General features: G+C 44.0%; 1 protein-coding gene across 14 annotated transcripts in view; it reads right to left on the reverse strand.

The window, feature by feature from the left end:
• Positions 1–10,993, reverse strand: part of mecom (MDS1 and EVI1 complex locus) — a 148,769-nt gene extending 137,776 nt beyond the window's left edge. For 9 of the 14 annotated variants that reach the window (XM_047335691.1, XM_047335689.1, XM_047335686.1 and 6 more), the window contains exon 1: positions 3,132–3,893. In XM_047335691.1, coding sequence (XP_047191647.1) covers positions 3,132–3,168 — 37 coding nt within the window. In that variant the 5' untranslated portion in view covers positions 3,169–3,893. Of the gene's footprint in view, positions 1–3,131; positions 3,895–9,441; positions 9,540–10,549; positions 10,837–10,976 lie in introns of those variants that run through there. The other 5 variants (XM_047335687.1, XM_035622080.2, XM_035622091.2 and 2 more) reach the window with 4 other exon arrangements.
• Positions 10,994–12,556: the final 1,563 nt, after the last annotated feature.

Consider the following 12,556-nt stretch of genomic DNA (forward strand, 5'->3'; position numbering starts at 1 on the left):
GTGAAATTATTCCTTATAGTTTCAGATTCAAAACAACTTTTTGTTTGTTTCATAGTGAAAGACTTTCCTGTTAAAATATGATATATGATATATGATATGTTAAGGCCAATATCTTTATTTCCTTGCATCGGAAAACAATTTCAAAGCCTAAAGCACAGAGAGGAGTAACCTCTGCAGCAAGGGCCCCAATGATTCTTGACCCAGTCTACTGAGGGAGATATGGGACATTTGTGTACTTGGCACAAGGGCTGTTCAATGGGGGGGGGGGGTCCGTCTGTATTTCACTTCCCTCGTGCAGGCCCTCTCCTTCTCACCTTTTAAATGGGCCGATCTAATAACCGTTTTAATGAGCTCAGCCGCGGACAAACGCAAGATGCATGGCCCATTGCACAATGTGAGGAGGGGAAACAAACAAACACACACACACACACACACACACACACACAACTCCACATTCCTATAGACAGGCGCATCAGTGGTCAATTTTTAAAAAAAAGAAGACAAAAAAAGAATAGATGATCGGATGAACACGTGTATCTAGAGGCCTTGGATGCTCCAGTGCCATTTCCAAATATGTCCACTGGAACTTCTCCCTCGAGTCTTTTTTTTTTCCTTAATTCCCAGATTTAAATTGACACGCTCGAGATTAGTAAACCGTCTCAAGTGGGAGATGAATCGTTACCAAAACGATCTCTAACACATTATCGAAGCCCTCTGAACACATTATACTCAAAACGGTTTTTATTGACAGACAAATATGCTCAGTGGGTCTTTAATTGGGCCTATACGCCAAGCTGCAGTTTGACTCATCAACCCCTCCCCTCCTCCTCCATCTTCTCACCGCGGGCTGCGCCCTGGACGCCCTCCTTGGCTATACTTAGTTTGGGGAAGCAAAAGCGAGTTTTGTGGCGCACCGCATTACATCTGGACGCGCGGACTAATCAGTTATTCTCCATCAATCACTCTTACGTTTACCAGCTCTCCATCGCCTCCTGCTATTACACACACCCCTCTTTCTTTCTGTCCTTTTTTTTTGTGTGTTTATCGCACGCCTGGTTGGCGAGGAGAGGCCCCCGTGCATGGCCCTTTGGACGCCACTTCTCCGGACAGGCGCGGAGGCACACACTGAACACATTGACCAGTGGAGCCCTTATGAGGGGTCTGGGACTTTAAATATTCACTGTCGACACGGTGCAGACCTGGCCGGGGGCCACGGCGGGCCCGCTCCTCCGGGGACGCACAACATTCCCCTATATAGTCTAACCTAAGAGGTATAAAATCCCCCATCTCGAAAATAATCATCTTTACACAGACGACGAATAATAATAGGCCATGGATCCCATACAACTCTCGGACTGATTCAAATGTCAGGGTTTTTTTTTTTTTTTTTAAATATGAAGAAAAGTTCGTGTAGTTTGTTGCTTGCTCGCCTTTGGGTGCGTTTATGCTCATAAATAAAATAAAAAAACTGTACTCTGAGGCACCGTTTTGTGTTTCAGAGTTGAGTCAGATCTAGAAAAAAGAGTCCAGAAAAAGCGGTTTTGTCCCTGATGATGATGATGATGATGATGATGGTGATGCGTGCCTGCGCACTTTCGCGTCACAGCCTTTTCTCAACCTTCTATACAATCACAAAATGTGGTTATGCACTGATACTTGATGTTTTATTGAACGTAAATATTAAATATTATAGCAACAAATTGTCTGTAAGGAAACTCAATTAAATAGTAACTTGCTTTGAACTGACCACATGCAACAACTTCTCCATAACAGTCTGCTTTAATTGGCACTAACTGTCCACATCATTGTAGACATGTTTGCAGCTATTACACTTTTTTGTTGCTTTTCAAAAAAAAAATGCAAATATACATTTTTAAAAAAACACCGACCACTGAACTGACTGAAGCTCTTATGAATACTATGAAAACCATGACGTGCTTTGAAAAACATTTCATGCAAACAGGCCTGGGCCATTACAGCAGTTGCTATTTCGGTTTTGGCAAAAGTGTGATCGTTTTGCAGTTTGACCCCCCTCAACATTAAAAAGTCAAAATTCAAATGAAAGGCAACACAACACACACATGTATATGTGTATATGCACAACACTGAGGAAAATATGACAACGACATGCGTCTGCATTGGGGCATATATTGATGGAAACAGCTTGAGAAGAAAAAAATATATCTTGATAATTTATTGCAGCAAATCAATGGAAGAATAGCTGTATCAATCATGCCGCATACATTATTATAGCTGGTCCAAATAACTGAATCGATTTAATGACAAGAGTGTTTCCATATTATACTTAATCAAATAAAACTCGTTGGATATTTGAAGGAATTATTTGATCCTAAATGAATTTAACAAACAAGAGTCCTTCAACAAGGCTGAGGTAAATCTGTGTAAACTGGACAATCACAGCATAAAGAAATGAAAGAAAGAAATATCACATTTTTCCCCCCTTAGAATGGCATAAAGTCAAATATAATATGATCGACACACATTAATACGAGCTGCCTCACGTAACACACAGAATCACAAAACGAGGCTCCCCTTCACGGAAACATGCACCCTGCCTGCCTATAAATCCTCGTTTTCTCTCCATCCATATTATCAATTATTTTGTTTTTCCAGATTTTCTTTTTCATCCTTGTCGCCCCCACCCCACCCCACCCCCCACCCCTGCACACCGAGGAGACCCCCGCCACCACGGCCGCCGCCGCCGCCGCAGCACCGTGCAGCGACTGCGTTACCACGGCCGGCGCACCGGGAACATGGGCACTTTTTACGCACAATACGCGACATTACACTCCAGCGCCCACTGCGTGCAACGAGCGAGTCCGGTGGCTGGGAGCGGACGCCCTGCGGAAAGTTCCTCAACTTAAAAGTTTACACTCATCTCGTGACAGCGATTTTTTTTTTTTGTCGTTCTTTCTTTCTTTCTTTCTTTCTTTCTCTTCCTTCGAGACAATATCATCATCCTCTTGTCCCGCGTGGAAGCGAAGGACCGCGGCTCCGCGGTGGAAAGGAAACCGTTAGACGCGGTGACAACAGCGACAGTACATAAGGTATGGAAGACGGCATGTTTCAAAAGGAAAGAAAAAAAGAAAAGGAAGGGATGTTGCACCTACTCGTGGCCAGCTTCCGTGCCCTGCCTTTGGACCTCATGCTGCCAGTCTCTCGGCGTGGGTTTGTTTGGATTTGGTCTTGGATCTTTTTTTTTTCTCCTCCTTTTCTGTTTTTTTCTCGGTGCCTCTCTCTTTTTTTTTTTCTTTCTTTCTCGGGGTTTTTTCTCAATCCAAACGCGCTATCTCTCCAGCATTGTCAGTCTGGGGGCACCTTCGCACATGCGCACACCGCCGCGAGGTCTGCCGGCAGCAAGTGCCAGAAAAAGTTTGGGACGATGTGTCAGTCTCGAGACTCGACCTGGTCCCGGTCGTGTTCAGGACGGGCGGGTCGCGGCGGACATGTGCCCCTGCGCGTCCACTTTCCGAATGATCAGTGCGCGAGAAAGTGGGCCACGCAGAAACAAAAGGAAAGAAAAAAGAAAAAAGAAAAGGAGAAGAAGAAAAAAAAAAAAGGAAACTCTCGACGGTGTTGGAGCCTCAGATTCACTCGCGTGTTCTTGTTCGTTTCACACGCGAGACAACGTTGTAATTGAGATGCTTCCGGTGCAGGTTGGACTTCAATCTCAGAATAAGGCCATTTGTTTTAGTCGCGTGAACCCTGACGGTGGAGCAGGGATCACTTTCTTTAGAAATGATTAATATATATAAATAAATATAAATAAACGCAAGGCTTTGTCAAGACATCAACTATAACGACCCTCATGCTCAGTCCCAGCTGTGTGCCACCTTTCTTTTCTTTTTAATGAAGTGACATTCATCAACGTTCTCTTGAATCGCAATGCCAAAATGTGTAGCCATTAAAGATGTTATATATTTTAATTGTGTTTTGACCATTACAACACTGGAATATGAATGCCCCACCCCCCCTCCCTCCCTCGCTTGGGCACCCGACTGACAGCTCTAATATGAGAGTGCCCAGTGTTTCTTTCTCTCTCTCTCTCTCTCTCTCTCTCTCTCTTTCTGTCTCCGTGTGCTGACAATTATTAATATGTTAAGTGGCTTCGCATTAATGCCCGTTTGAGACTCTTCTCTGTTGCAAGTGCGTGAATTCCATCACTTGGTAATTGCAGAAAGGTTCGATGAGGATGTTTTACTTGACTTCACTTGGAAGGAGGAAAGAGTTTTGACTAAACCTCCATGTCAGTGGGAGGAACAATGTTTGGATCAACCTTTTTCTTTTTTTCGCTCTGGATTTTTTTAGAGAAAGGCCACACTCATAACTTCATGCCACCCAAAGTCAATACAAATCACTGCATGTCTGCTCTTATCACATTTAACTTTTTATAGAGGCATATTTAGATACTGAGTCATAAGCAAAAATAAAGAGTCGGATACAAAAATGGCAAAACGTGATTTGTTACAATTCGTCTACAAAAAAAAAAATAAAAAAAAAATAAAACACAGAATTGGTCAAATCGTGTCCACGCTCATCCCACGCACTGATCTCATGATAGGCGTTTACCTGCTCGCCTCTAAATAAGAAGTGCATACGATGAAAGTAATTGGCAATTAATTAGACCCGCATGAGATCACCCTGACCTTGCGAGATGAACTCTGTGATGGGCTGTGAACTCAGGCCATCGATTCCAAAGTGTGTTGAAACGGATTGGAGTCGCGACAGCATGCGATATCGTAAAAAAAAAAAAAAGACCAGGGAGCGGATCGATGATCTAAACGTGTTATTGCACGATGCAACCTATGAGGTCCACTGCAAAGTTGTGTGTGCTTTACGCACCACGGGCCAAAACGCACTCACAGTTCGTCCTGCTTACATTTCCTTTTTCGTTTACTTCATATTCTTTTTTTTTCTTCCTTTTTCTTTTTTCAATATGTATAGTTTCACGTTCCACGTTATAGGTCACATTGCCCGGGGACACTAAGGCCGACCGAAGTATCGTGTTGCGGCTGCACTTTGCGCTCTCCCCGCCGGCTGCGCACGGAGACAACCTGCATGTGCCGCTCGGAAGGGATGAGGAGGAAGAAGAAGAGGATGAGAGAGAGAAAGGGGGGGGGGGGGGGGGTATCAACTGGTGGATGAGCTGGACAAATATATTTCAAAATCTTTTTTTGTTGTTGTTGTTGTTGTTTCAAAGAGATTTTGAGGCAAAACCGGAGCACCCGGAGGAAACCCAGACACTGACACGGGGACAGACCGATGATCACCCGAGCGTTATTAGGCGGCCCGACACCCACAGGCTGTCCATGTCCGATGGGGGGGGGGCACATTCAGGTGCACCTGTAGCTTTTTACAAGAGCGCGAACAAAGTGGTCACGACGATAACCACACTAATGGCTAGAATGACTCCGAGAGCTGCTAAAAAGCCGAGGTAGTCACACCACTGGCGGTAGGGTCCCGCCGCCAGCCGGTCGCAGTGACTCTGGATCTTGCACTGGAACGACTGGACGATTGCGTCCTGCGCGGCCGGGTGCTCCATCATCGTCAGGTACTTGAGCTGGCCCTCGAACTTGCGCACCAGGTCTTTGAGCACCGCCTTGGCCACCCGCTTCGACTCCTTCATGTTCAGACAGCACTTCTTCTTCAACGTGAGCCCGAGCAGGATCTGGGGCACCAGGCGGATGGTGTGGCCGATCAGGCTCTCCTTCCTGTACACCTCGATGGCGCCGCTTTTCTCCAGCACCCTCAGCGTCACCAGCACGACGAAGAGCTGCAGCTCCTTGTCCGCCTGGTCCGACTCGCCCGTCTTGGTCATGTGCGGGATGCCCGCGGGCAAGAGCTTTCGGATCATATCAGCCATGGCGAATGTCGCCCGTGGGGTTGTATGGTGATTGAACGTTACGCGCGGACAAAATGTTCAGTGGGAAATTTGACTAAATAAACGGACTTCCCAAGTTCTCGTTTGTCATTATGTATTATCATATTATAGGTAAATAATCTGAACTTGGGTTGTGGAATCGTACTGGACTGCAGCACTTTGATCCTTTGTACACGCCGGACGCCTTTGGTCGCACGCGTGACGCCGCCGACCCCCTTTTGATGTCATTGTGGGATAGGTGACGTCACACACACCAACACACCACACGACCCTGCGCCCGACTGACAGACAAAAATACAAATCGACAAAGTCCCGTGAGATATGACATTTTAACTTTTGCTACATAGGAATTTACATTATCTTCAGTTGAAAAACCTCACGTGGGTCAAATAAAGATATATAGAGAGGGAACATGTTGGATTATAAGGCGCGCACACACACAGACTGGTCTTCGGACATTTAAACATCTCCAGCCAACTTTTACTGCTTCTTTTACTTGTCTCGCGCGTGTGTGTGTGTGTGTGTGAGAGGGAGAGAGACAGAGAGAGAGACAGAGAGAGAGAGAGAGAGGGAGAGAGAGAGAGAGAGAGGGAGAGAGAGAGGGAGAGAGAGAGAGAGAGGGAGAGAGAGAGAGAGAGAGAGAGAGAGGGAGAGAGAGAGAGAGAGAGAGAGAGAGAGAGAGAGAGAGAGGGAGAGAGAGGCGGCGCGCTCAATTAGCCTAAATGGAAACAGTTTTCATTCACCGCAATAACTCACTCTTCACTTCGCCTCGTCTCTTCTCTTCGCCCCCATCCGCAGCTCAACCGTTTCAATACATATTTTATATCGCGACGCTGAACCCGGAGGCAGGCCGGAGCCCCCGCGCCTCGTAATTATTAGAAATTAATTGGGTTCGAGACCCGCAGTTGCGAGAATAAAACTCAAATACGCACCTCGCCCCCCCCCCCCTCACTTATGCGTTAAATTCGAAAAAAGTCAAACTTAACGTTTGCTTTCTATTTTTTTTTTTTTTTTAGAGCACAGGGATAGAGCATAGATCTTCGTGCAAACAAAATGACTTTGGTACAAAGAACAACATGGTGTGTGTGTGTGTGTGTGTGTGTGTGCGTGCGTGCGTGCGCGTGCGCGCGTGTCGTGGAGGCAGACTAAAAGTGAAAAGGAGCCTCCGGCGTAAGGAAATTACCAGGGCCCGCGTGACCTTTGCGAGAGGTAATCAATCAAGTGATCAAGAGGGATATTTATCACTGCTCTGTCCGACCGAAACCTGCGTCTCGGAACAAAATCAGAGATGCAGAAGGTTCGAAATGGAACACGAACTTGGTTACATGAACGAATTAAAGCAGACTATTCAAAAATAATAACGTTGTTTTTGTTTTTGTTTTTATAAATAAACATACGAATCTGGTCATAATCGGCAGTATCAGACAAGATATAAAATCACTAATAAAAGGCCCACTTTTTTTTTCATCTCGGCCCTTGCACATCATGGGGCCTACAGCATTTACGTTACAGGAACACGTGTTCAGTGAGTGCTGTATTTCTGTTTTACTAGCTATTATCACACCTCTCAGGCGAATGTAATATTGCAATGATTTCTTGCTTTGTAAAAATGTTACGTGCAGTGTGAGAACTTGCAACGACATACTTGGCTCAGTGCATGCTGCTGCCCCGTGCGGAGAATTATCCACGCAATCAAACGCAGCTTCCTATGTATGACCAGCTAATGCATGTAAAACATAAATAAATAAACACACACATACACACTTGTATGGAGAGAAAAAAAAACGGAATAAAGTAGGCTATGAGAGTAAGAGTAAAGAGGATACATTCATAACAACCGATTTCATCAAACGTTTCTTTTATTCGTTATATTTTATGATGTCATTATGAATTAAATGAATTAACAATGAGGGCGACCTCATGAGTAGATTTCATACAACTCAGTATGGGTCCGACTCAAGGTGAGGGGGGTCCCTAGGAGCAAACTGAAAAAAAAAATGCTGGTCGGCAAGTAAAATAAAAAAAATTGTGGTTAAAGAAGATGGATTTTTTTTTGCTCATAGCATTTATATAATGTATTAATAAAAGATAAATAAACAGGTCTATCCTGCATGCCTGATGATCTCGAGTTATTTAAGATATGTATAATTTTATGCGACGTTATTCTAGGCGATTATGTGAGGACTTCTGTCACATAAAATAAAACGATTTACACTTATTTCTTGTCAAAGCAAACTAGTGCATTTCTTTAGAATAAATGTATTCGTGCACGTGCAATATCATAATAGGGGGGAAAAGCTAATAAAAACGGGGATCACTGCATCTTCCCAAAAATGCCGACTATCAGTTTGATGGGTTTTTTTATTTGTTGGCGCTTGGATAAGATGACGCAAAATTACTATGATATATCAAATTAAAAGTCGCAAAACCAATTAAAATAGTTGTTGTAGGAAACAATTTAATTTTTTTTTTTAAAAACTAAAGATCCGCAAACATGGACATCGAAACCACATGTGCGATATGGTTCTGCAGTATTGCATGAGGCAGAGGCAAAGTGAAAAGACTACGACCTCGTTGAAAACTCTTATACCATTCCGCCCTCTAGTGGACACAATCACATCGTGTTGTAAGGAGATGGTTCAGTGACTGACGCAACGTTGAAGTATCAGCTCTTGCTGCCCTTCTGAAAAATAACAAGTAATGATAATGACACCAATTGTAGTCTTTTATATAAATATTATTTAAAATCCTGCAGTCACATTGTCTATCCCCATATCACGACTTTATAACAACCTATATAAGAATCACAGGTCAAACTGTCTGTGGGCTTGGTGTGGGTCAGGTGAATGAATTCAAAAGCAGGAGGTTACACATGACAAGTTAATGAGCTGGCCAGCCGGCCGCTGAAGTGCATTTTAACTACAGCTGCTGGACCCCGTAACCCAGCATGGGAGACAGATTACGATGCGCTCCCGAGACAATTTGTGGAAGTAGTATTGATAGGGTTGGTGTTGGCCGCGGACATATTTATCTTTGAGGAGTGCTTGATGAGAGGGGCTTACCCAGAGACATGCAATCGCCCAGACACACGCGCACACGCAACTTAAGATACAAACTCGTCCCCATCAATTTCGACTGATGTTCCCCGTGCACCAGTGTCGTCAACGAAAGGACGTGACAAGTAATCAATGGGACAGTCGATCAGGTTTATTTATCTCGGTTTCCAGTAACAGCCGACGGTGGGGATGCTTGTCAGGTTCCCGGTTGCGGGGCAATTAAAAGAACATACAGATGGATGTGGATGCTTAGGACATAGAGCGAGAACTGGTCAATAACAATGTGACAATGGCTGCAGCGCTCGAGTGCTTATAGAACACAGTTCAGTTGAACTTGAAACAGACAAGGACAAAAAAAATCAATGCTCAGTATAGATACTGACTATATAAGTTCAGAGGTTGCCCAAGAGAAGATCATGTTTAATATCATATCTCAGTCTCTCAGAGATATCTACAGTTGGGTTGTTGTTGTTTTTAACTTACCTTTCTGTAGAAACCCCAAAGAGACGCCAGAAGACGGAGTGTGTCCACAGGAAAGGGAATTCAGCAGGCGGCATCGTTTTCTCCAGACAGCAGTGACACTATAAGTATTTTTTTTTTTAAATAGGCAAAATTGCAAAATAGTCATTACCAAAAAGCACACTCGGTTGACATGTTAGTGCCACATTACCAGGTGTAAAACTGGGATGTAAACTGAAGCTTAGATTCATGTAACGTTTAAAAGTATAAAGACTTTAATCAAAACTTCTATTGTGTAGGAATAGAAAAGAAAGAAAAGAAAAAAACTTCATAGTTTCCAGAATCAGCCCACAAATCATTATCTCACAAAGGAAAGGTGAACATTTACTCCATTACTTAAGGAGGTAAATTCATTAAAAAAAATTAAACACAAAAGCTTCATAAGCAAATATCTGCAATATGTTTAGAGCTGTTTGTTGGCTGTACAGAAAGAAAGGAAAACTTCCAAAAGCAAGCAGAGATGGAACCGATCACAGCTTCCTACTGGGAAGCATGTTTCCTTATGTTTATGATCAACCTCTTGCAGTCGTCCTTAGTCATTGCCGAGATGTTGCACTGCCACATTATCATGGTGGGACACTATAGTCACCTTTAGTGTTATTGCTGTATATTCATGGTGACATTTCAGCTGAGACATACCCCATGGCCATAGGTTCACATTCATTGTCAGGGGGATTTTTTTTAATTTTTTTTTTTACTGTTTATTGTAATTGTAATATGAAAGTGGAGCAATATGTGTGAGGAGGCCTTGTAAAGCACATGATGCATGATGCATGAAAGCACAAATGAAATATACAAAAGTAGTGCGGGACAAATTAAGGGCCATTTCTGACTGCATTTGAAAACAGACAGTAAACTCTATGATGCATCCGTTTGGCTCGGAATAATTAAGAGGGCACAGATATGAGAGGCAGAATCAACGCAGAACAGGTGCACATGTGCAGCAGCAGCAGCAGCAGGACCCCCCCTAAATAATGCCGTTGATATGAGTTCAGTCTCGCTGTGTACTAACATACACTCAGTACAAAGCTCCGTTAGCCTAAATGCTTCTGTGTTTACAGCTGATACGTACATTCATTCGCTGTCGCTGGCCCGGACCGGCGCACCTGTTCGTTTGGGTTCAGTCGCTCCAATCACAAACGACTCTAATGTCACCGAATGTACAGGTGGTACTTTACAGTTCTCAACACCTTTCTCAATCAGTGGAATCGGTGAAGAAACCAGCAAACAAGCGAAATGATTTCATCACGCTCGGTCACCGAGTCGCGCTTCACCAGCTAGCTCCGACTGTAGTCCCGCGCAATTACCGGAAAGCGGCGTATAGGATTACGTCACCTAGTGATGCCGGCGACTTCCGGAAACGGAAGTTACCATTTGCTAACACTAATGATTGATACTTTAAAAGTTTACTTGCTATAAGTATCATTAAAAGCGCATGTTGGCGCTTTCCAGTTGTTCACCACTATTGTGGGCTGATTCAGAAACTTTCTAACACTCACTTTTTTACCACTTCAGTTACCGACCATACACCGCTCCCTTCGCGACCTTGGATGTATCACAAGAACTGGATACCGGACGGCCGCTTAGGATTGCAGTATCTTTCCAGTGGCCACTCGAGGTACTGCAACAAAAATCCCCTGAGGCCCAAAAAGCATTTTCCCCTTAGTCCAGCATTGTAAAAGTGTCGCATAGTACATTATAACTCTTTCTATTGTATCCTTTTTAAGTCATAGAGTTGTATTCTTTGAAAAACGTTTCCAAAGCCCAGGAAAGTCAAACTTCTCTGAGTGACGTCATCAGCGTTACGGTCATGTGTTTCGGGGACGAGGATTCTTGCTCGGTAATAGTTAATGTGGTACGATCATCACACATTTACTTGTAGCTAGCAAAAGCCCGTGGACGTTTAGTTTTATCCTTAGTTTACTGCCGTAGTACCGTATTTCATCATCTCACTGTTCATTACAATAATAATTACAGCTTCCCTGAAAGCCTACTTTGAGATATTTAGGTGGAGGTGTGAAACATTTTGGTGATTGAAATAAATGATAGTTTCAAAAAATATATGTGTTTTTCGCTGATTAAAATGTACAATTTCGAACATCCTGTATGTCGCAATAAAAACCACAATGCTGTGTCTATTCCCGCTTTGGCCACCAGTGCGTGGCGGCGCTGTCCTCAAGTCACATCTGTTTTCAGCTGGGGGTTTCTTCCTCACATTTCTTCGCGTCTTCAACTTCTCTTCTCTTCCGCGAGTCGGCTCGCCCGCGTTATTTGAATTGCGGTCAACTTCGAAAACAAACAGTGATACATTCCGTCCGGAGACAACCAACTCAAGCCTCGGACAGTTTGGATTCACCGAACAGACGAACACTGCTAGCTTGTCTTAGCCGCTAGTGGCTGCTGCTGCTCACAGTGACCGCTCCGAGGACAGACAGCGCCGCCGCCACCTGCAGCAGCGAAGCCTGGCGTCGCATCTGCACCCCCCCGGCTGGACGAGGAAGCAGTGGGGTGAGCAGGAAGCAACTCGCCAAACATCTTAAGTTAGTATGTACAGTATGCATGGAGGTAAATGGGGAGGTCAGCTGCGAGTCGAACATTGAACGGTCCCTAAATATGAGGCAACTAATCTATCATGTTTTTTGACCGGAAACACTTCGTTGATGAGGTGTTGATGTTGTTCCAGTTAATGAACCTAATGTTCCACGGACACAAAGAGCGACTGAAAAGGTCAATATAAACTTATCACCAATTGACTATATATAAACTGTTATTACATCGCGGGTGGCGCAGCCGGGTCCCGTAGTCTAGTGGTTATCACCTTCGCCCAACACATGAAAGGTCCCCGGTTCGACTCCGGGCTGGAACAGCTCTTCGCTTCTTTTTCCCTTGAGTCGTTAGGTATTTTTTTAAATTTTTTTTTATTGATTCAAATGTTGCCACAGACATACCTCTGATTTACCTTGCCTTGTTAGAGCAGGATCGTATTTTATCGGGGTCTCTGTTCATGATAATATCAACCAGCTCTGTTGGACTTAATCCACAGTAGCCTATAGTGCAACAACACACATTTACCAAGTAA

The sequence above is a fragment of the Scophthalmus maximus genome, chromosome 11, assembly GCF_022379125.1.
Source record: "Scophthalmus maximus strain ysfricsl-2021 chromosome 11, ASM2237912v1, whole genome shotgun sequence".
NCBI lineage: Eukaryota > Metazoa > Chordata > Actinopteri > Pleuronectiformes > Scophthalmidae > Scophthalmus > Scophthalmus maximus.